Source organism: Sinocyclocheilus rhinocerous, unplaced genomic scaffold (assembly GCF_001515625.1).
Source record: "Sinocyclocheilus rhinocerous isolate Xijiao unplaced genomic scaffold, SAMN03320098_v1.1 scaffold51, whole genome shotgun sequence".
NCBI lineage: Eukaryota > Metazoa > Chordata > Actinopteri > Cypriniformes > Cyprinidae > Sinocyclocheilus > Sinocyclocheilus rhinocerous.
In genome coordinates, this window is record NW_015641017.1 from 3303 (window position 1) to 26070 (window position 22768).

A 22768-nucleotide genomic window follows, 5' to 3' on the forward strand; every position below is an offset into this window, starting at 1 on the left:
TGTTCGTAGAAACGATGCGATGACATTCGTGTTTATAAGCTTTTTTTCTTTTAGGCTTTTTGTTATCTCTTAAGAGTATTAACGTGTCAAAAAAAGTGTGATTTTTTTTTTCTTGAAAACTTAAATATGAACAGAAAAAATAACAATCTACTAATTTATTGTATCAATTATTTAAAGCTGATTATTGTGTATTACATCATGTTATCGAGAGGGCTGCCTGTGAGAGATGCTGTAATCACACAGCTGACTGTCATGACCTGACAGCAGGGCGGAGATTAACAGGCTTTTTAAAACTATTCTTCGATCGGCTTGAGCTTTGACCAATACTGAGTGAGATGATCGAAACCACCATCAAGCCCCATCATGTTTGACTGATCTTTCCCACCGGATAACAACAACTGCTATCTGCACAAATGTGCTGATCTAAACTCCTGTTGCTCTTGAACTCCCGAAGGTAAGCTTCGTTTTAGTTATGTGGCGATATCTTTGTTTACCAGTAGCTAAAACTGTTATTGCAGTCATTAGAAGTGAGCAGTTACTTCTGTGCAAATGTCACAAATGCAGTTTAAGGGCAATTTTGTTGAGAAATAAATGTAACTTGTTTGACAATTGTCAAATTAAATTTTATTCCATCAGTTTGTGAATTGTGGTGAATTATGCTTATCCTTGTTTATTTTAATGATCGATTAATTATATTTTATTGTGCAGTAATTTTCAATAATATAGTATTTTGTGGTACCATTTTCTATTTATTAATGTGTAAAGGTCCATATTTGCCGGTTTTCTTACTTACTTATATTATATCAGACAACACTGATCTCCTCAGAACAAAAAGTAATCAAGTGTATTTATTTATGTTATGTATTTCCATCCGCCTAATAATAATGAAAAAGATATTCAAATAAAATATATCTGGGATGAAGCCCCTTCGTGATGTGTATTTTTATTATCAGCTTTCTCAATATGTCTTAATGACATCATGCAATTTAGAGAGTGTTGAATAGCACATCATTGTCATTAAATAATTATTTTGTAGATTTTTTTCCTTTGTACTCGCATACTGAATTTTGTGTTGTTTTGTTGTGCTTATGTTTTGCCTTTCGTTTAATGTTTATTTTTATGCTCCTGCAGTGTGACACTTTTAATTTAGTTGATCCCAAAACTTGTTTCTGTTAGTGTATTGAATCTATTTGGATAATATAAAATACATTCACAGAACAGAAGGTCAAATGCGACTCATGCTAAACTCGCTAAACTTCATCTAAAACTTATTTAAACAGCATTTTTTCCCCTCAAATTTTAATATAATTACTGTGGATGCTGTTTTCATGACCTCATGTATATTGAGAGACTATATGGAACATTTGTATTTTTAAAAGGGTATTTGTCCATGTCCATTTGTCAACTATATATTCATCTAATAGCCTAGTCATTATATATTTGATGTCATATCTGTGGTGCATAATTCGCTGACTGAATATGCAGCTCTAATCTGTACATCCGTGTTTCTGGATAGCTCTGTCAGGTCATGTCAGGTGTTACATCACTCTTGATAATAATGTCGCCCAAAGGAGAAATGACCTTACATGCATGGAAATATTTTTTATTGATCTTGACAGTTAATCTTTAAAACCCTGTAATGTCACAGTTAATAAATAATAATTTTCTTTGTGCAAACTGAACAGCTTGGCTTCTCATTCTTCAGACTCATTTCTTCAGATCTCTTACTTTGTCTTTGTTATTTTTACAGCCCTGCTTTGCCAATGAGGTCCAATCATTCCATGGAAGAGGAGAGATCTTCGTAGCCCCAGCGAAAACATTGTTTCTTTGGAGTGGCCATCTCAACGCTTGCTCGATTCCAAGGAAATACAGATATTTGTTTGCGTGGTGGTACATGTGAGAGGTCGAAAGTGTTTCTCCAACGCGTCCTCCAGAAACTCAGACTGTTTTCCAAAGCAGACGAGTCTCAACCCTCTCCTACAGCAGTGATGGGAAGTGTGAGATCACATCGGTACAGCATAGTTTCCTCTGAGGAAGGCGGGATGAAGCTGTCCCCCATCGCCATGCAAAATGGCTACGGCAATGGAAATGTGGGCGGCAAAGTGCACACCCAGCAGCAAACACAAACCCGCTTCGTCAACATGGATGGACACTGCAACGTGCAGTTTATCAACATGAGTAAAAAAGGTCAACGCTACCTGGCTGACATCTTCACGACGTGCGTTGACATCCGATGGCGTTGGATGATGGTCCTCTTCTGCCTCTCCTTTCTGCTATCCTGGCTGCTTTTCGGACTTATATTCTGGTTCATTGCACTTTCATCCGGTGACTCCGAGAATCAAGAGCAGATATGCATTTCGAACATTGACAGCTTCACGGCAGCCTTCCTGTTTTCTGTGGAGACGCAAACAACTATTGGTTATGGCTACCGATATGTAACAGAGGACTGCCCCTTTGCTATCTTCATGGTGGTTTTCCAGAGCATCTTAGGATGCATCATTGATGCCTTCATCATTGGTGCGGTCATGGCTAAGATGGCCAAGCCTAAGAAAAGAAACGAAACTCTTGTGTTCAGTCACTATGCCACAATAGCCATGAGAGATGGTAAACTGTGTCTAATGTGGAGAGTCGGGAACCTCCGGAAAAGCCACCTGGTGGAAGCTCACGTTCGCGCCCAGCTGCTCAAATCCCGCACCACGGCTGAAGGTGAGTTCATCCCGCTGGATCAGATAGACATTGATGTCGGATTCGACACTGGCATTGACCGCATATTTTTAGTGTCTCCCATCACCATCGTGCATGAGATTGATGAGGACAGTCCTTTGTATGACATGAGCAAACAGGAGCTGGAAAGTTCGGAGCTGGAGATAGTGGTAATATTGGAGGGCATGGTTGAAGCTACGGCCCTGACCACTTAGTGTCGCAGCTCTTACGTGACGAGCGAAATCCTGTGGGGCCATCGCTTTGAGCTGGTCCTTTTTGGGGAGAAAAACCATTACAAGGTGGACTACTCACGCTTCGAGAACACCTATGATGTTCCCAGCACGCCTCAATGCAGCGCTCGAGATTTGGCTGAAAAGAAGTACATCAGGTCTAGCTCCAACTCTTTTTGTTACGAGAATTGTTCCCAGCACGCCTCAATGCAGCGCTAAAAGAAGTACATCAGGTCTAGCTCCAACTCTTTTTGTTACGAGAATGAAGTAGCCTTCATGGATAAAGAGGAAATGGAGGATGATGACGATGATGATGAAGAAGACCAGAAGAATATCAGAAGGGAAAGTGTGGCCTTGGAAGGATCCAATGCTGATGATGTCAAAAGCACAGCTTTCAGTCAGGATACTCAACCCTTTAAGACAACAGCCTGAGTTAGGACTGCTTTAAGTACATGGTGTATAGCATAAGAAAATGCTGTTTTTGAGGGCAATATTTTACCAGTGGTTTGAGAGGAACACAAGTTTGGGTTGCAGATGTCTTGTAACTTTTTCTTGCGCTTGTTGTCTAAGACAGATCAATCAACATTAACTTTCAAATCTACTCTGACAGTCTATATGCAATCAGTTTATAATATAGACAAGAACAGCACACATTGTAGATAATATAAGCTGTGCTTCAAACCGAGGGTAGATTACACTACACAACTTTTGCACAGATTTTTGCCCGATTTACAATTTGGAGGGGTTGATGCTAGGTGTCCAGTCAGTATGTAGATCTTTAGGCAGTCAGAGATGACATATTTCAAAGAAAATGGCATAGTTTATGATGGTCACAGACAGTCATGTAATAGCTGAAAGATGTTGTTGTTTTTTTTCAAACTTTGATTCCATCCAGTCAGAGGACATGTTTAATATTTTGAGACTATTTTTAAACATATTGTATTCACATAGTATGGGTAGAGCTAGTTTTCTGTCCACCATCTTAGATACTTTTTCCATTAAACATACATTTGGCCAAAACAGAGTAGGCTCCCTTGGGTTGTAGCATAATGTTGCTACCTACATACTTTGGGAACAGCTTTCACTGAAGCAAGTCTTTGATACTGTCTATATGTAGCTCAATAGGTTTTGGAGCAGAGCTATAATTTAACAAATGCCAAAGATTTTGCAGGACACACAGTTTTGTCTGATTGTCCCTGCACACAGCACGTTCAGGATAATACCTTGTGCAAAAGCCATGATGAAATCCTGTCTTTAAAAGCAGAGGTGGTATAATGAAGGATAGTGAAAATGAGAACCAAATGTTTCCTTTTGATCTGGTCCATGCCATTAAATCTACAACCGAGGGACATTTTGAACATTTAAAAGTCACTGCAATGTCATGACTTAAGATAAATGAGTGAAACACAAGATTGGAAACCTAGCCTCCATATTTCACATGAAAAAACAGGTATTTTTATGGTGGCAGGTTATGCCTATGTGAACCACTGTATGTTCGCAGATAGTTTGAAAACCTGTTAATGAGCTGGTCTCTTAACAACATGGTATTTATCTCCTCTTTCTATAAACACTGTTCTGTATAAAATAAAATGTTTATATACAGTACATAATTGACTTGTGTTGGTTATTATACGTTATAATATCAGTATTGAAGATTAGCCATAAATTTTTAATGAGAGTAAGTGGTAATGCTAATCTAGGGCACTTAATGTTTTCATGTAGTGAACGTACCGTAAAACTCCTAAATCCATGTACTGCATCTTCTGTGATCTGTCAAAATTACACTTAACATGCAGGATTTGGATGAAATCTGCCATTCATACAACATAAACAGTCAAAGAGTTGTAAATATATACACTGTACGAAGCAAATCTTTGAATAATATGTAAAGAATGTCATGTTCATAGCAGTATATGTGCTTTCGATGTGCAATAGAGCTACAGTGACTGAAGACGTGACAGTTAATGTTTATGAATGAAGACATGAATGTTACTTATCTGCTGCTGAAAGATAAATGCTGATAAAAGGTTAGAAATACTATTTTGTTTTGTATGACAATGTGTTACAACCAAAGCAATAATGACTTGAATTGCTAAGGTTTTAAAAACCAGGAAAATTAGGGAACCAATATCGAATATAAGGTTTTTATATATAAAACTGTGACAGTAGCGATCACAATAAAACTTACCAGTGATTGAAAATATCATCTGCAGTGTGATTTTAAATCAATTTGTAGGTTGCCTTGGTTTGTATCAATATCAAGGTGGACAAGTCCATATTTTAAAATGTTTGACATCATAAAATGTTTTGTCATTTTAATTAGGTCTGCAACATATTTGTATATTTCATAACTGTATTTCAATCACATCACAAATTATGTAATCCGAATAGATAACATTCCAGAGTATGACATCACATACACATTCAACACCTACTGTACATTTAGACAGAAGCAATTCATTCATTTTCAGACTGTAAATAGTTGTCATTGAGATCATCCAGACAAAGATTGTCTGGCTGGACTAATTTGAATCCATGGCCCTAGTTTGTGTAAACAGAGAATTGATTGGACACAGGAGATACAATGAGAGGATTGGATTTTGTTCTGCTGAAAGTCTGATTTAACCCGAGGGAATTTTCCACATTATCCATGCATGTCCTCTTTACTAGGGAGGGGGAGGAAATCAGTTAAATTACTTTGAGGTTGCTTAATGAACAATAAAAAAAAAATGAATATAAATAGGTGTTTATGTGCACAAATACTTACTGTATTATGGCAGCAGTCTGGGAGAAAAGTCACTCTCACCTTTAAAACGAGTTCAAATCCTTAATAATCCGAGCTACAAATTTAAGTATAGGAAGTAATATGTACCAGCTGTTGCAGTGAACGTTATCAATTCAGGTGTGTTCTCTACAGTTTAATCTCTAATGTTATTCTTGATGAATGAAGTCTGTTTGTGAGATTAGGATTATCCCTCTAACATGTTCTGCAGGGGAATCTATGATGCATTATGAAGCAGAGTCAATGGTTTTCAGTTCAAGCCAAGCGAGTTTAAGAATTTGCGTCAATATGTTTCTCACTCTTGAATTTGAATCGATAAGGTATCTGATTTTTGTTTGCAGTGAGTCCGCAAACAAAAGTGTTGAGTGAGTTGAATGAAAACATCAAAGACTAGGGACTTTGGTGACATGGCGCTGTGGGCTGGTAAATGTAAAAGGTGGTGCTACTACGGTTTTAATATCGAGTCATCGAGTTACAATTCTTATCATTCAGAGATGCATGCTCGATAAATCAGGCGTAATGAAGAATGACATTCAAGTTGCAGTCCATCGATATAATATAATATAATATAATATAAGCACCAAATATTTCTCACAAGCAGAATAAACGGTTGCACTTAAAAGAGCTTGAAACATATGCGGTTCCTGTAAAACTCACGACACGATGCCCTTTCGCACAAAAAAAAGAAGAACTTAAAGGGTTAGTTCACCCAAAAATGAAAATTAGACTGTGTTTTATTCACCCTCGAGGCATCCTAGGTTTATATGACTTTCTTCTTTCAGACGAATCCAGTCGGAGTTATATTAAAAATTGTCCTGGCTATTCCAAGCTCTATCATTGCAGTCAGCGGGTGTTGCTGTTGAACAGTCCACAAGTCGTCAAATAAAGCGCGTCAAACACGGAAGGCGTTCCGGCGGAAGGCGTATGACGTATGCACAGCGCGCGCACCTCTGAGATATGCTAGTCTCACGAGTTTGTTTACAGGATCAAAGGAAGAAAAGTTTCCTTACTTTAGCAAAGGAAAACCAGTCTCCTCTTGGTTTATATCGAAATCCTCTGACATTTTTCTTTGCAAATCCTCGGTTTGTGCTTCTAATTCATGAATTCATTCTGAAGGGCCCTTTGAAGTGGCCAGTTTTGAGCACTTCAGTTTGGAATGACCCTTCAGTATGGCGGCCATGATTGTTTTCACTCCGAAGTGCCCTTCGGAGGGCGATATATCCCGTTTGGAACGCACCGACTGATTAGCACCTACGGAAAGCATAAAGGGACATACTTTTTAACTACCGCGTTTTGAAGTGAATGTTGAGCATGTCCGAGACAGAGACAGTGGGATCTTTTTAGTTTTATTACCAGTAATAAAGTTTTACTTCTTGAAAATGACACCTTGATTGAGAGATTAGATTAGATTAGATTAGATTAGATTAGATTAGATTAGATTAGATTAGATTAGATTAGATTAGATTAGATTAGATTAGATTAGATTAGATTAGATTAGATTTTTATAGCCTATAATATTTTAGTGGATAAACCTCGAAATTCCCCTATTTCGTTCCAAAATTTCTATGATGTTTTTGTTTGTTTTAATATTCTGAACTAGGCTATATAAAATGCATATGTAAAATTATATATAGGCCAATTATAGTCAATATTATAGCAAGAATTTGTCAAATGAGTTTGGTCAACAGTTTATATGACTGGTGGTTATCTATTTGGGCCATGATCTCCTATAAAGCTGCTTCATGAAAAAATTAAATAGTTTCAAGAGATATAAAAATAAAGCAGAATTGGTCTAAATTGAAATGGCATTCTTGCACAGACTGAGTGTAGTTCCATGACATACAGAAAATAACTTTTGAATTATAAAGATTAAAATAGCCTATGTCAAAACACAAGATGAAGAGGTGGGTTTCTTTTCTAGAGACTGTATTATTGCCTCTGTTGGTATCTCCACAGTCTGACATTTCCTGAGTGAGCAGTGTTGACAGATAACACATTCCCTCCAACACTGATTACATAAAGCTGTTTCCATTAATGACCTCTAGCCACACTGAACCAAGTGTTGACTATCACAATACTAAAACTATGCAGCATGGACATTTTGGTTTACCTATAGATTTGCCCAAATTTGCATTATTCAACAGAGCGCTCTGTGTGTGATGTATCCCACAATACAAAGCACTTGACCCAACCAGTGTGATAAACCAAAAACAATATTAAGCATGATTTTACATCTCTTTCTTTACTAATTGATCAGATTGCCAAAAGTTATGACATTATCACTCTAATTTGGATACATACATACAGACTTATACATTTTTAAATGTGTGTAGGCTACTCTTGCATCTTTCACTGTGCTGTTTAGCTTTTTTCTATAGTCTGTAGTATACAGTGTATATATGCTGCAGTAAGATTCTATTCCAATTCTATTCCAAACATACTGTAGCCTGAGCATCATGTTTCTTTTCCCAACATGCACTTGCCCAGCATCCATAAACACTGCAGCAGCTGCTTCTAAATGCTGCATTCGCACTGCGGTGCTCCAGCTGGCTTTCTAATAGTTATCTCCTGATAGCTTTACTCCAGCCAAATGGCATCATGAAACCTCTCAACACTAAAGTCAGCGTCTGCATACCAAACCACTCTCTTAATTCTAATAGCTCAGGTGGCTCAAAAGGATGTACCACTTTTTTACCACCAGAGGGCAATGAGAGAACAGATTTTTCAGTTTTTGACTCACTGGTTCCAGTTTCTTGGGATTCAAAGTCTCTAACAACCTCTTTGATTTTATTTTTAAGACACTAAATGTGAATATGGTTTAAAAAAAAAAAAAAAAAAACTTTTTGTCCTGCCATAAATCAGAGAATGCTGTCAACAGCCAGAATCAGAAAAAAAATTCAGAAGTGTTATATAACCAAGGTGAATGTTATATGAACAAACCCTCTGTAGAAAACCTTTGGGAAAAAATAGATAGGAATACAACTTAAATGTCTGGTGTATTTAAGTGACACTGAAGCTGGGATTTTAGGCTCAGACAGAATTAAATAAAGTGTAATAAAACATACTTAAATGTATATTTCAGATGTTTTTTCTATCTCAGAATTGACCAGTGCCTGAAAAAAATAGAATATAAAAATGAAAATAAATAATAACACTTTTCCAAATGCATTTTCCCCATAACAGCTTTATAAGTAGAACCAATGCACAAAATATAACCTTAGTCTTGGTAATGAATAGACACAGTAATTTGTGGGTTCATAAATTGTGATTTTAATGAAAATTAACATGAATTACAATATAACATAAGTGAGCAAAAGATCAGTTCAGAATATTCCATAAGACAATGTGTGCAAATGTATTAATCATCAAAGAACAATTTTGAGTTTTTTTTACATTTTTTCATTTTATGAAATCAATCAGCATGCTCGCTGTAAAAGGGATGACAATTTGAAGTCAAATATGGCAATATTACAAATGTGACTATGGTGATTTCCAAGTACTAATAAATTAGGGTGAGCTTTCATGCATCATGGTAAAAGTAGAAGAAACCATTTACAACCCATTTTATCTCTGCAATATCCTATTTCCAAAGTGAAACAGGATATTAAATGAGAAAAAAGAAGGGTGGACTTTGATTTTATCCATTGGGAATTGCCTGAATGGTGAAAAATGGGTGTTGCACACCAGAATGCAACAGAAAAATCTATGCAACTTAAGACGCTTTAGAAAAAGCATCTGCCAAAAATTATAAATGTAAATATATTTGGGCATGTAAAACTTGCTTGCACCAGAAATCATTGGTAGAGGAGCTAGACTTTTACTTTTTCGCTACTATGAGGCTGTGATAGAGGGGCTTCACAATAATGTGCAGGTAGAGCGAGCTGTCAATGAGGTACTCAGATGCTCTACGCTGCAGGTCTGCTTCTAACAGGAAGTTTCCTGCCTCTTCTGTACTCTGGTGGAAGTTGTAGACATGACGGACCACCACCTTCCCCTGCTTCCGGGCCGAAACGATGACAGTCTTTTGAAAGCTGACGCCAGCAAAGTCTGGGCTGGAGGTGGCCGGTGTGACGATGATCCGCGGACACCCTCCATCGGTACGAGTGGGCTGCAGGGACCCCTGCTCTGGATAAGGAGATCGCACGCTTAGAGGAAGCCAACGAGGAGAGAAAAGAGCGTTCCAGGTCACGCGTTTGCTAGCGTCGTAGCCGCTCGGACCGAGTTGAGTCTGAAAACTAAAGCTGCGGTCGTCCCGTGTTGGGTTGTTGATGACCCACGGAGAGCCCCATGCTGGTGACAAGTAGTTACGAGGCGTAAAGAGGCTGCAGTTTACGTCGAAGTACTTTGCGAGCTGGACGGGTGAGGCTGCGTGGAACTGGAAGGCTAGGAAGAGCAGATCGCGTACCGATTCGTAATACTTCAACATCACAGACGACTTCTTCTGCAGGTGGAACAAGTGTTGAGGTGATATCATGGCGTAGCGTATTGCTTTGAGCGCACTCTCGGCCGTCTCACCTGAAGGCTGGTTCTGGCTGATCCAGGCCTCCAGAGCTTCGTACAGCTCCAGTTCACTCTGCAGAACCAGGTCCGAACGCTGCAGCAAAGTAAGCAGCAGTTCTTCGCTCACGGAGCTCCATTCGGCGCTCTGTAGAACCGACGACAGGTTCCAGGACAGGTACTGCAGGCAGCTGTTCTGCAGGGTCACATCTCCGATCTGCGTGGCGTATTGGTACCAGCTCACTACGTGACCCGTGGGCGAGTCGCTGGACAGGTGCTGGGTCATGTATTGGGTGAGGCCCTGCTGGAGATCCCACACGTGGTACTTGCTGGCGAGCTTGTGTAGAGGAATGGCCTGGTTCAGACGCACTGTGATGTCACCACAGTATAAGTACCTGCAGGGAAAGAGGTTGTGTTGGCGCAGTCAGATCATTTCCATAATGACCAGCACAATCTACCAAAAGCAGCGCAAATTACCGCCTGCTTTTAGACATGCTTTTTTGGGCGTTAAATAATGGTGCAAATACCAGCAACCACTCTCCTCCCATAAATTTTGCGTCTAGGGAAACTCCTGCAAATGCATATTCAATAAGGTCAGGCGCAAAAATAACTCAATAACTTCAGCGCTAATTCTTCACTGCATGTCTGACTCTTTAGTAAATCCTGACAGTACTATTTTAACTAGGGATGCACCGATACCACTTTTTCCAGTACTCGCCTGATACCGATACTTTTATTTTTGGTACTTGCCGATACCGAGTACCGATACCAATATTTTCTTTGTCTGAATATGGCGCTTATCACATGCTGTGTGGTATCGGCGTTTGGTATCGGGGAATTTTAACGAGTACGAGTACAGAAGCTCAGTATCGGGCCCGATACCAGTATCGGTATCGGTGCATCCCTAATTTTAACGCTAAAAGACGGTTTGCGCTGTTAGTAAATCTGGCCCTAAATGGTGCACTAACAGTGTTTTTCTCTCTTGTGTTTTTTATTTATCTGACAAAATGCGAGGTCTAGTTGTACGTTAAAACATGGAGATGTTTGTGAATTATCACCATTGTGTGCAGTGTGCTTTGCTTGCAATAGCTTTATTCTTACTTTTGTCATAATATTCACTTATATACTATAGTAGTGGAAGGTAGGCTAATGTTTAAAAACTCGGTTTAATTCCCCCCCTAATGTGATTTGCTAACTATCTGATATAAAAAAATAAATAAAAAAATAAAACAAAAAATAAAAACAACAGAATATATAAACAATTTGTTGAAAATCTACAATATAAAATAAAATAAAAACAATAAAAAAAATTACAATATAAAATAAAAAAATTAAAAACAGGATCTATAAATAAAATAATAGTATAATATACAGTATAGTAGTGGAATGTAATGTTTAAATAGTTGTTTAAATTACCCTCCAAATGGGGAAAATCTACAATATTTGGTAAATTTGGTAAATCTACAACATAAAATAGAATAAAAAATTAATTATTAAAACAAAAAATAAAAACAATAGAATATATAACATAAAAGCATTTTGTTGAAAATCTACAATATACCATATAACATTAAAAAACTAACAAAAAAAAATAGAAAATCAATACAATGCACTATAATACAAAATAAAATATAGAAATAGGATATATTAATAAAATAAAAGTATTTTGTTGAAAATCTACAATATACAATAAAAAAATCAATAAAAACAAAAAATATAAATAAAATGGGTTTGTTTGAAAATCTAGAATATAAAATATAAAAAATGCTAAAATATCAAATAAAAAAAAAACAATCTAAAATTAAAATTGTTATATAACATTTAATATTTTGCTCTGTTACTTCACAGTACAACTCAACAAGAGGAAGTGAATCCAACAGAATAAGATCATTACGAGGGAAAACGATTACATCATAGTCTTTTTCCTAGAAACCCCAGTTGGTTGCTCCCAGTTAGTGGAGTGTTATGGTTTATTGATTATAGATTTAGGTTGGTAACTGTAAGGTTGTAGGTTCAAGGGTAACGCATGAACAATCACCTCAACCCTATGTTGCTCCATTGGGGTTGTGCTTGTAATAAGTCTTCTGTAAATCACTTTGAATAACATTAAAAAACTAACAAAAAAAAAAAGAAAATCAATACAATGCACTACAATACAAAATAAAATATAGAAATAGGATATATTAATAAAATAAAAGTATTTTGTTGAATATCTACAATATACAATAAAAAATCAATAAAAACAAAAAATATAAATAAAATGGGTTTGTTTGAAAATCTAGAATATAAAATATAAAAATGCAAAAATATCAAATAAAAAAAAAACAATCTAAAATTAAAATTGTTATATAACATTTAATATTTTGCTCTGTTACTTCACAGTACAACTCAACAAGAGGAAGTGAATCCAACAGAATGAGATCATTACGAGGGAAAACGATTACATCATAGTCTTTTTCCTAGAAACCCCAGTTGGTTGCTCCCAGTTAGTGGAGTGTTATGGTTTATTGATTATAGATTTAGGTTGGTAACTGTAAGGTTGTAGGTTCAAGGGTAACGCATGAACAATCACCTCAACCCTATGTTGCTCCATTGGGGTTGTGCTTGTAATAAGTCTTCTGTAAATCACTTTGAATAAAAATTTGCTAAATGCCCAATAGTAATGAACCACTCACCTAATGAACTTATCAAAGACAGCTGCACAGTCTGGAGTCTCTCTGAGGATCATGGCAGTGGAGTTTCTGGTCTGTAGGAGCTCATCAAACACGTCGCTCTGTAGAGTCAACACCAGCGAGTGGACCTGGATGATCTTCACCTCGTCCGTGTTTAAGGTCTGAACACGCAGGATCACATCACTGCCGTTTCCCTGGGTCAGCAGGGCCTCCATGCGCTGCACCAGCGCCATTGAATGGTTCAGTGTGGTAGCACTGTTCTCCAACACCACATCTGGTTTCAGAGCAGCTGCAGGACAGAAACGGGACATTTGTGAGCAGAACGGATGAGGAAAGAGAACTATTTAATATCTCACAACTTCAGAAAACTAAGTAACAAACAATTTTTGCACATTCAAAAACAAGAACAATGCGTGTTATGAGGAGTTTAGATGTTCTTGCATGCATTTGCACTGCACATTTTATCAGACATTGAATAATGCATGAGCATAATCTTTCAAATAATTGTAGCCATTCTTTCTTGTATTTCATCTATGTAGTTGTAGCTGGTGTTATGAATTCAATACACACGCAAAAAAACTGGCTTTCCATCCAGTTCTTTTTGGCACTCAACTCAAAATTTTCCTTTTTCCAAGTAATCAGAGGCATATAAAATTAAGTGTTAGCGCAATTATATTGCATTTCGGCTTCCAAAGGCACTTTAAGTGAGCCTGAGAAAAGGAGGAAAAAGTCTGAATACAAAATCACAAAAGGCTCCGACTGCCGTTCGCTGCTCTTCAAGTCATGTGACTCATTCACTCCTGACAGTTTGATCAGTTCACTCATTTGAAAGCTACTGCATTTCCTGTAAAGATGGTGACTTCACTTATACATGCAATTGAACTGTGCAACATTATGTCTATATAAAGAAATACATTACAGACATTTAGAAGCTTTGGACCCACTTTATATTAAGTGGCCTTAACTACTATGTACTTACATTTAAATTAATAATTTGGTACAATGCACTTATTGTGTAGATACATGTTTTTACTTTTTATGTCAAATAAATCATGTTTGTAATCCATATTAGATTGTGCTTTTGCATACTATGCAACTACTGTATAGAAAATGACAAAATAAAGTCCCTAATCTTTGCTCTGATCATATTAATGATGGCTTTTGGAATAAAAAATTGAAAACATGAGCGGAAAATGTCGTAACATACAGAAATGCATGGCTATTAAAATCTATGATCTTACCTCCTACACAAAGTGCAACACAGAGGTTGGCCACATAGACCACAGCAGGAACGCTTCCTCCAGAGTTCACCATCTCTCGTCCTGTATTAATGTCGTCCTTCCTTGCCTTTTTTCTCTCCAATCTCTCTCTCTCTCTCGGTATGTGCTGCCCAGGCTCCCTGTCCCACTCTTTATGTAGGACGCTGGCACATCGCTGAGCATCTCTCAGCCTCATGAAGCCCATTGATTGGTGGAAGCCGACTGGGCCGTTGTCATGACGACCGCTTTGATTGTGAGTTTCTCCTCTTTCAATGTTACATGATATCGATCTGTGGCACTGGGCTGCGTGTTTGGACTGAAGTGGGCGTCTGGAGTGGGATGCGGTCTACACATGGGGGCTATTGCTACTGTATTAGCTCAAATAAAGGAAAAAGAACACACTGGAATATGAATATTATTGCACGTTGTTGCACAATGTTGAATTGCACAGAAGATATCTATTTAGTAACATCTTAAAACACAAATGCACTCACAAATTACTGATTAAGTGAATAAATACCCATTCTACGCAAGATAACCACTCGATACAAGTAATATATAATTTCATTGCACAAAAAGTGCAGGATGAGAATAAAACACCTAAATTCATATTGTAATACCTTACTTTTTAAAACATAAATATTTAGAATAGTCATTCTGAATATTAAAGGACAAAATACATGTGAACTCACTGTGCATTATATAAAAGTGTGAACTTATTTATTTTTTGCCTTTTACACAGTCCTGCTACATCCACTTGTAAATATTTAATCACAAAATCCATCAATATGGTATTGATGTAGCAAAAATGTATAGAAAAATGAATTATACATTGAGACATAATACAATACTATATAATACAAAGAGCAGAGCATCATGTGGGGGTCATGGCAGCCCTGTCCTGCTCATGTTTGTCTTTCTGCTTCTGCTTCATCTGTCTGTACAGCTGCACCACTCTCTCCCGCTCTTCCTCCATCATCCTCTTCCTCGCCATAGAGGGTTTGCTGACCGACACAGGACTGTGACCCAGGAGGGAGTTCAGGAGAAGACCTTTGGTTGCCCCCTGGAGAAAAAATCAGGATGATAATAATGAACAAACAGCATTAATGAGCATCTCAATAAGGAGTAAAGGCACGTAAACAAGTTACCTTGGGTTTGACTATGGCTTTCTTTGGTTTAACACTCAGTGATGGAGGCACCATGGCGACCTCTCCAAACAGTACCTCATCTAAGAGAAACAGAAATGATGGAATATGAATATGTTTTGCGATTTAAAGCTTAAATTTTACAGGGTAAATCTCACAAAATTAATGCATGCCTTTAAACATCTCCTCCTCCTCACGCTCCTCTTGCTGGTTTAGCTTCTTTTTCTGTTGCAGAAGTTTCCCTTTATGGAACCTAAAACAAAGACAAATACACTTTAACACACTAATGCAGCATTAGAAATGAATACAGTCTTTATTTATAGAAAACCTTGCATAATTACTATATGCATTTGTGCTGAAATCGATTACTCAAACATTGATAGGCTTAACTGATTTAATGAGACAACTCATTTGATTAGCTATAAATGATCACAGTCGAACCTGTGTTGTTTTTGTATCACTGATGTATTATTATAGTGTTGGTTAATATTTTGAATCAGATTTTATTTTTATATTTTGATTTCACATAAATTTTTGTAAAAGTTTTAGTAATTTTGTTGTATGTTTTTGTCATTGTTATTTTTATTTATTAGTTTTAATGTTTTTGAGTTATTTTAGTACTTCAAAAACTGGCAACAAGCTGAAATAAAAATATAATAAAAATTTATATAAAAATTTAAAAATAAAGTTTTTAAAAATACTTATTTCAAGAAACATTTTTTAATGGTTTAGTTTTAGTTAACAACAATAATAATAACTTTGTTGAACTAACCTATTTTTCTTTTTAGATTTCTTTTCCTCTGTCTCTTCTTCTTTCTTTGGCTTGACCTCTCTCTCTACCTGGATGTTCGTGAGGAAGAGGACGTGCTCACTCTCTTCGGTCATGCGCTGCACATAATCCCTCTCTGACTCCTGTCGCCCTCGGCGGAAGTGTGGGATAGGAATATCTCCTGAGAGCATCTTTGGCTTAGAGGCTAAAATAAGAAACTTATATGAACATACAGCAAGAAGTCCCCTCCTCCGCTGCCCTTGCCACTAGCCGTGTCATTGTGCAGTTTCTGTGGGTTTTCCCTTTATGGAACCTAAAACAAAGACAAATACACTTTAACACACTAATGCAGCATTAGAAATGAATACAGTCTTTATTTATAGAAAACCTTGCATAATTACTATATGCATTTGTGCTGAAATCGATTACTGAAACATTGATAGGCTTAACTGATTTAATGAGACAACTCATTTGATTAGCTATAAATTATCACAGTCGAACCTGTGTTGTTTTTGTATCACTGATGTATTATTATAGTGTTGGTTAATATTTTGAATCAGATTTTATTTTTATATTTTGATTTCACATAAATTTTTGTAAAAGTTTTAGTAATTTTGTTGTATGTTTTTGTCATTGTTATTTTTATTTATTAGTTTTAATGTTTTTGAGTTATTTTAGTACTTCAAAAACTGGCAACAAGCTGAAATAAAAATATAATAAAAATTTATATAAAAATTTAAAAATAAAGTTTTTAAAAATACTTATTTCAAGAAACATTTTTTAATGGTTTAGTTTTAGTTAACAACAATAATAATAACTTTGTTGAACTAACCTATTTTTCTTTTTAGATTTCTTTTCCTCTGTCTCTTCTTCTTTCTTTGGCTTGACCTCTCTCTCTACCTGGATGTTCGTGAGGAAGAGGACGTGCTCACTCTCTTCGGTCATGCGCTGCACATAATCCCTCTCTGACTCCTGTCGCCCTCGGCGGAAGTGTGGGATAGGAATATCTCCTGAGAGCATCTTTGGCTTAGAGGCTAAAATAAGAAACTTATATGAACATACAGCAAGATGTCCCCTCCTCCGCTGCCCTTGCCACTGGCCGTGTCATCGGGCAGTCTTTGTGGGTCACTAGCTTGTCTGCAGACAAAACCCAGACAGCATGCGGCCCACATGATGCACCTCAATTTTTATTAACTAACTGCATTCAATTGTTTTAACAGAATCCCAGTATGACTACACTGCCCTCAATAATAAATGAGTAACAATAATGTGCATGGACAAAAATAAATATCTTATGAGTGTGAAAGGTCAGATCATGTTAAACCACTGCTTCAAAAAAAATCACTACTGGCTCTCCAGGCATAATGACAATAATTAATATTGACATCATATCGTTAACACTTTCATTATCAATAACACCATTACCACTGTTCAAAGCTTTAATAACTATTTTAATTAGTATATAGAGACTTATTTTGATTTACTTCTTTTTTTTAAATTCAAAATCAACTTTTATAAGTGAACTTCAGGAATTAAAATATTAAATATTAATATTAAAAATAATTTTTCATGCAAGTATATGGGTCTGCTTTTATTGTGCAGTGCAAACCGCCACACTTATATCTCACCCTTGCATTATACCATAATTTTAATAAATTGTGTAAGACTGCCAGTACCTTTTTTCCTCTTTTGGGAGCCCTGTTTCATCCTCTCTTTACTCTTCATGATTTCACGCAATGGATGAGGAATCTGCTGGAGGTGATCATCTGATGCAGGGTTAGCATTTTTCTTTGAGTTCTTTTTACTAATGCAAGACAAGAAACTTTACAATCAGATATCAACCTCAATCAAATTAGTAAACAAAAGCAATGTGAAGGAACATAATGGTTTTCCACAAGGATGCAGGGGACTGTGCCTGGATAAAAATAAATAAAATAAAATAACTATAAACTTTTTTGTAAATGTATAAGAAAAACCTACAATTCATTTCTTAAAAAAATAGAATAAAGTATAAACAACATATATTTTCAGTACTATACAATAGTCCCACAACCAAAATACATTTCAATGACTTTTACAGTCATTTATGTCTATGAATACACTGTCCATGAAGGTGGCATTTTCAGGTTTTCAAAACATAGTAAATATTCATACATTTTCCTGTGGAGAGTTTCCGTGTAATAAGAAATTACAAATTCTATAACCATCACATCTCTAGGCTAACCGAAAAACAAAGCTCTGCACTAACTTTACCATTTTTGTCAATACATACGACGTGTATGGTTAAAATAATTCTAGATTCTGATTGTTAGTATTCTTCATTTTATTCATGTTTACCACTTGACATGATTTCCAGACATAGCCACAATTCTCCGAAACACCGTTATTGGAGAAGTTTTAAGCCACTGATTTACCTGAAATGTTTCTCGTTCTACTCTTGCTTGAGTTGTTTTTCTGTTTTTATTGTGTGTTTTTAAGTAAATAGCGTTTCCCCCAGTTGACTGTAAACTCGTCTTCCTCTGCTCTCTGGTGATGAATGAACTCGCACCGTCAGCGCGGACTCTGAGGTAAATCTTTTTTCTCCATTTAGTCCGGTCAAAAACACACATTTTACGGCTTTTTAGTGAGTTTCTTCTCGGTGCCCATTTCTTACATGTGATTTCAACGAAAATGTGAGTATCCAAGTTCATTAACTTATGTCTCTCATTTAATTCCTCCGCTGTTGCCATAATATGGCGATTTCCGCCAAAATTATTTCCCGCTCAAGAAGACCACTGTAGTAATGTCAGGTCATCACTGTAATAAATATTTTGCTTAATTATTTACATTATGTTATATTTAAGATGTAACTGGTTCATGACCACACAACCAGACTATAGACGAGATTTAGTCACGTTTATCAACAGGCTAAATAAAATCGCAGATGTCCTGTGTTAATAATTGTAACTCTGTTGTCGTTGGGGAAAAACCAATATCATTTTAATTATGCTTTAGTTCCTTCCTGTCCCTGACTTTGTTGACCTATCTTTCTGGACTTATTTCCTCTTTCCTTTATTTCTGCTACTGTTGGATCAAACATTTTCTTTGACTCTAACCATTTTAATCAGGAGCAACTATACCACACCTTTCCTTCTGTAGTGCATTGACATCCGTTATAAAAATTGGTTCTGAACATACGTATGATTTCAGAATAACATCATGAGGTGCTATATCTTGGTGAAGTTCAATGTGCTATGAATTCATGACCAACTAAGCTGACAAAATTTGGGAATATACAATATAATTAAGTGTCATCTGAAAAGAAGAAATTGTTAAATGTCAATTTATTTCTTCATGCAGGCTTTATCCCATTTCTTAAACTTACCTAACTCTTGAGAGTTTTTCTTTAAAAATGCATGTAAAAATACATAACGTCTGAATGTTTGGTTTGCTCTGTTGTCGTTGGGGAAAAACCAATATCATTTTAATTGTGCTTTAGTTCCTTCCTGTCCCTGACTTTGTTGACCTATCTTTCTGGACTTGTCTGAATCACATATTTCCTCTTTCCTTTATTTCTGCTACTGTTGGATCAAACATTTTCTTTGACTCTAACCATTTTAATCAGGAGCAACTATACCACACCTTTCCTTCTGTAGTGCATTGACATCCGTTATAAAAATTGGTTCTGAACATACGTATGATTTCAGAATAACATCATGAGGTGCTATATCTTGGTGAAGTTCAATGTGCTATGAATTCATGACCAACTAAGCTGACAAAATTTGGGAATATACAATATAATTAAGTGTCATCTGAAAAGAAGAAATTGTTAAATGTCAATTTATTTCTTCATGCAGGCTTTATCCCATTTCTTAAACTTACCTAACTCTTGAGAGTTTTTCTTTAAAAATGCATGTAAAAATACATAACGTCTGAATGTTTGGTTTGTAATTCTAAATATTGCATATGAGACAAAGTGTTTTCCTGGTGGTGGTTGAAGAGAGACCCCCCCCCCCACATGATTGTAAAGTGCTTTGGGTGTACAACAATACACAATAAAGCGCTATATAAATGCATCATTCATTCATTCATTCCAGGCAATGCTGATTAGGGAGAATAAAAGCTGCATTTTGCAAACGTGTATCACCACAAAATTGGTTTAATAATCCGGTTTCCACGCTTACCATTACATTCGTTTTATTTTCCAAAGCCTATACACTCAGAACTCAGGCTCATTCAAACAGCCTCTCAAAACCAGCTGACTAAACTTTTCCATGAGCCGGGGACACCCGGATGCACCTCAGTCTCCACCTGAGGGAACAACACGCTCTTTGAGTCCAGAAAGCGGACAGACGGATTGTTGATACATTCAGAATGGCCTGACTCACCGTTTCCTGAGAAAGCTCCACTCCCAGGTACCCACAGTGACCTGCCTGCATAGCAGCCTCTTTGTGACCTGTTTATATGCTTATTCCCCAAATATACTGTATTTTTATACTGTATTGTAAGTGCATAACTGATTTCCTGGATTTTTTCAGTGCTGAACTGGCTGGCATTCATAGAAGGTCATGTCTTTGTGGTCAGTTGGCTCCATGTACAGCTGAGAAGAAACAAAGGCTTTCAACAACACGTGAAGACACCTAAATAGGAATTATCCTATGCTTTCTGTCAAAATAATTTGTGACATAACTCAGGGGGCACATTCCAGGAAGGGTCACCCAGCTTGTTGGGAAGCGCCAGTGAGGAAGGGGAAACAAACACCATAAGGGGTCATCCAGTTTCACCCAAGCTAATCCAAGTTTGGCATGGGTTTTTACGACTGGCGGAGCACTTGTGAAAGTGATATGTCTGGGTATTGGTGTATTTAGACATACTGGTGGATGATTTTAAACATTAGCTCAGAGCTTATATTCAGAACATATATTATGTGACTAACATTGTTGTCTATATCTGCAGAGAGCTGCTGAGGAACCCCTGAAGATTCCTCCACCAATCTGAAAATTTTCTGAAGTGGACATCTGTGATGATCCGATCACCTGACTGTGTTTAAGAGGTCTATTGAGGAACAAAGTTCTGGAAAAATCAAGAGAAAGAGGCTTCATCACATTTCCTGTCTCGACGTAATCTTAATCTCTATTCTTTTGAGACCGTATTGACAGTATGAGTCAGTAAGTTAAAAAACCAAGAGAACCGGAGGTAGTTTTGTCTAGAAATCTACATTTGAAAATTCCACCTCGCTGAACAATCTTAACTCATAAAGAAGTGTTAGATATTTACTGTCAGCTCAGCGTCTCCAATGGGAGTCACAGTGGTGCTCTGGAAATGAATCTTTGGGAACAAGAAGATAAAATCTAGCATGAGTAGATGGTCTAGTCACACACAGAACAAACTCTTCAGTCCACAATTTGCATGAGTCTAGTTTTTAGAGACGAGCAAGGAAAATATGTTTTGAGAGTTACAACAGATATTGCGACTACTTTAGCACACATGTAAAAGTATAAAAAACAGAAAACAAATAAATGTATTTTGCAATTCAGATTGGGGCATCTAGTGGTGCAGAAATCGCACACTTCACCTTTAACTTCTGAAGGACCTCATGTCCATTCTCAATTTGGATATCCACAGGAATGCTTTAACCGAGTCAGTTTCGTTTGCTGCGCAAATAATAAATAGCCCCCAATGCCAGAAGCTTCATTTAAATGGATTCCTTATCACTGGTGGTGGCTGCCTTTCAGAAAATTATTTTATTTCTAAAATAGTCTTGAGCTAATATTTACAGATGCTAAAGAAGGCACTTGTGGTGAAAGAGAGCACAAGATGAGCCCTAGCTCTGAATTAAGCCTCCAGATACCACACTGCTCCAAAACGGATGAAACTGGCCACTGACACAAATCCTGAGAGACAGTGTGCAATCCAAGACACCGCCACATATTTCCCTCCTCTGTGTGTCTCTGTCTTGTATTTTTTATGTCTCTGTTAACAGGACTTCTCAGAAGTGACTGCAATGTGTCATTATGTTACATTACAGGTTCTTTAAATAGAGTCATCATGCATCTTTGTTTGTAAGTGAATGAATACAGTGGCAATAAAAAGTTTTTGGACACTAAAGATGCAATTAAAAATGTATAAATGTCTTTGCATTATATAACAAAATATCAAAACAAGGGTTTATCACATAAACACTTTCTAGTGAAAACATTTGACAAAATGAAGTTGGTTGGGTTTCAAACTATGAAGCAATCAGCAGATAAGCATATTTTTGTGCAAATATGCATATGTTCAAAATAAAGACAAAAAGTCTTGGACACTTTCTGATTGTCAGAGTTTGTGAAACATGTTCATGTGTTACAGTAATATGATGACACCTGTGTGAAACAGGGGAACTGAACTGATATAAAACCACAGAACCACAGTTGGTTAGAAATGTTTGAAAAAGTGACTCAGAAAATGAAGTTAGTTCTGAGACAAGCTTTAGCATCATTTGTTTGCACATGCCACTTGGTTTGAAAATGTGTGTCTAGTGCAGTGAAATTGAGACATTTTTAAGCGTGACTTACTGGTAAGTGTCCAAGAGTGTCCAAATACTTTTTTGAGGCCACTGTACATGCTGCTAATTTACATGTGTACACGTCTGTAGTTTTTAATTGCAAGAGGAAGTGATGATTATCAAACATAGGAGGCTGACACTGCCATTGCTATCTTGCTATAAAGGTAATACCTTCACCACTTCAT

The 22768-nt window shown here is 36.7% G+C and overlaps 2 protein-coding genes and 1 pseudogene across 2 annotated transcripts; 1 reads left to right on the forward strand and 2 right to left on the reverse strand.

The window, feature by feature from the left end:
* Positions 1-1988: 1988 nt before the first annotated feature.
* Positions 1989-4370, forward strand: LOC107753761 (inward rectifier potassium channel 2-like; annotated as a pseudogene).
* Positions 4371-9150: 4780 nt separating this feature from the next.
* LOC107753750 (BTB/POZ domain-containing protein 17-like) lies at positions 9151-14347 on the reverse strand. Its single transcript, XM_016569964.1, has 3 exons — positions 14126-14347; positions 12888-13173; positions 9151-10607 (listed from the first exon to the last, which is right to left on the reverse strand). The coding sequence occupies exons 1-3, from the start codon at positions 14337-14339 to the stop codon at positions 9533-9535; spliced, it is 1575 nt and encodes a 524-aa protein (XP_016425450.1). The 5' UTR covers positions 14340-14347; the 3' UTR covers positions 9151-9532.
* Positions 14348-14895: 548 nt separating this feature from the next.
* LOC107753751 (coiled-coil domain-containing protein 137) lies at positions 14896-18515 on the reverse strand (the record flags this gene model as incomplete). The annotated part of the gene is given in 6 exon segments (XM_074560225.1): positions 14896-15206; positions 15292-15371; positions 15462-15541; positions 16890-17091; positions 17734-17861; positions 18472-18515. Coding segments are annotated over 6 exon segments (723 nt in total), but the record flags the coding sequence as incomplete, so codon positions are not given.
* Positions 18516-22768: the final 4253 nt, after the last annotated feature.

Bases quoted from the DNA above. Each gene is read 5' to 3' on its own strand.
- LOC107753750 (XM_016569964.1), bottom strand. From the start codon at position 14,339: ATGAGGCTGAGAGATGCTCAGCGATGTGCCAGCGTCCTACATAAAGAG. The intron at 13,174-14,125 runs GTAAGATCATAG...TCTGTCCTGCAG, and splicing joins TGTTGCACTTTGTGTAGGAG to CTGCTCTGAAACCAGATGTG. The intron at 10,608-12,887 runs GTGAGTGGTTCA...CTTTCCCTGCAG, and splicing joins GTCTTTGATAAGTTCATTAG to GTACTTATACTGTGGTGACA.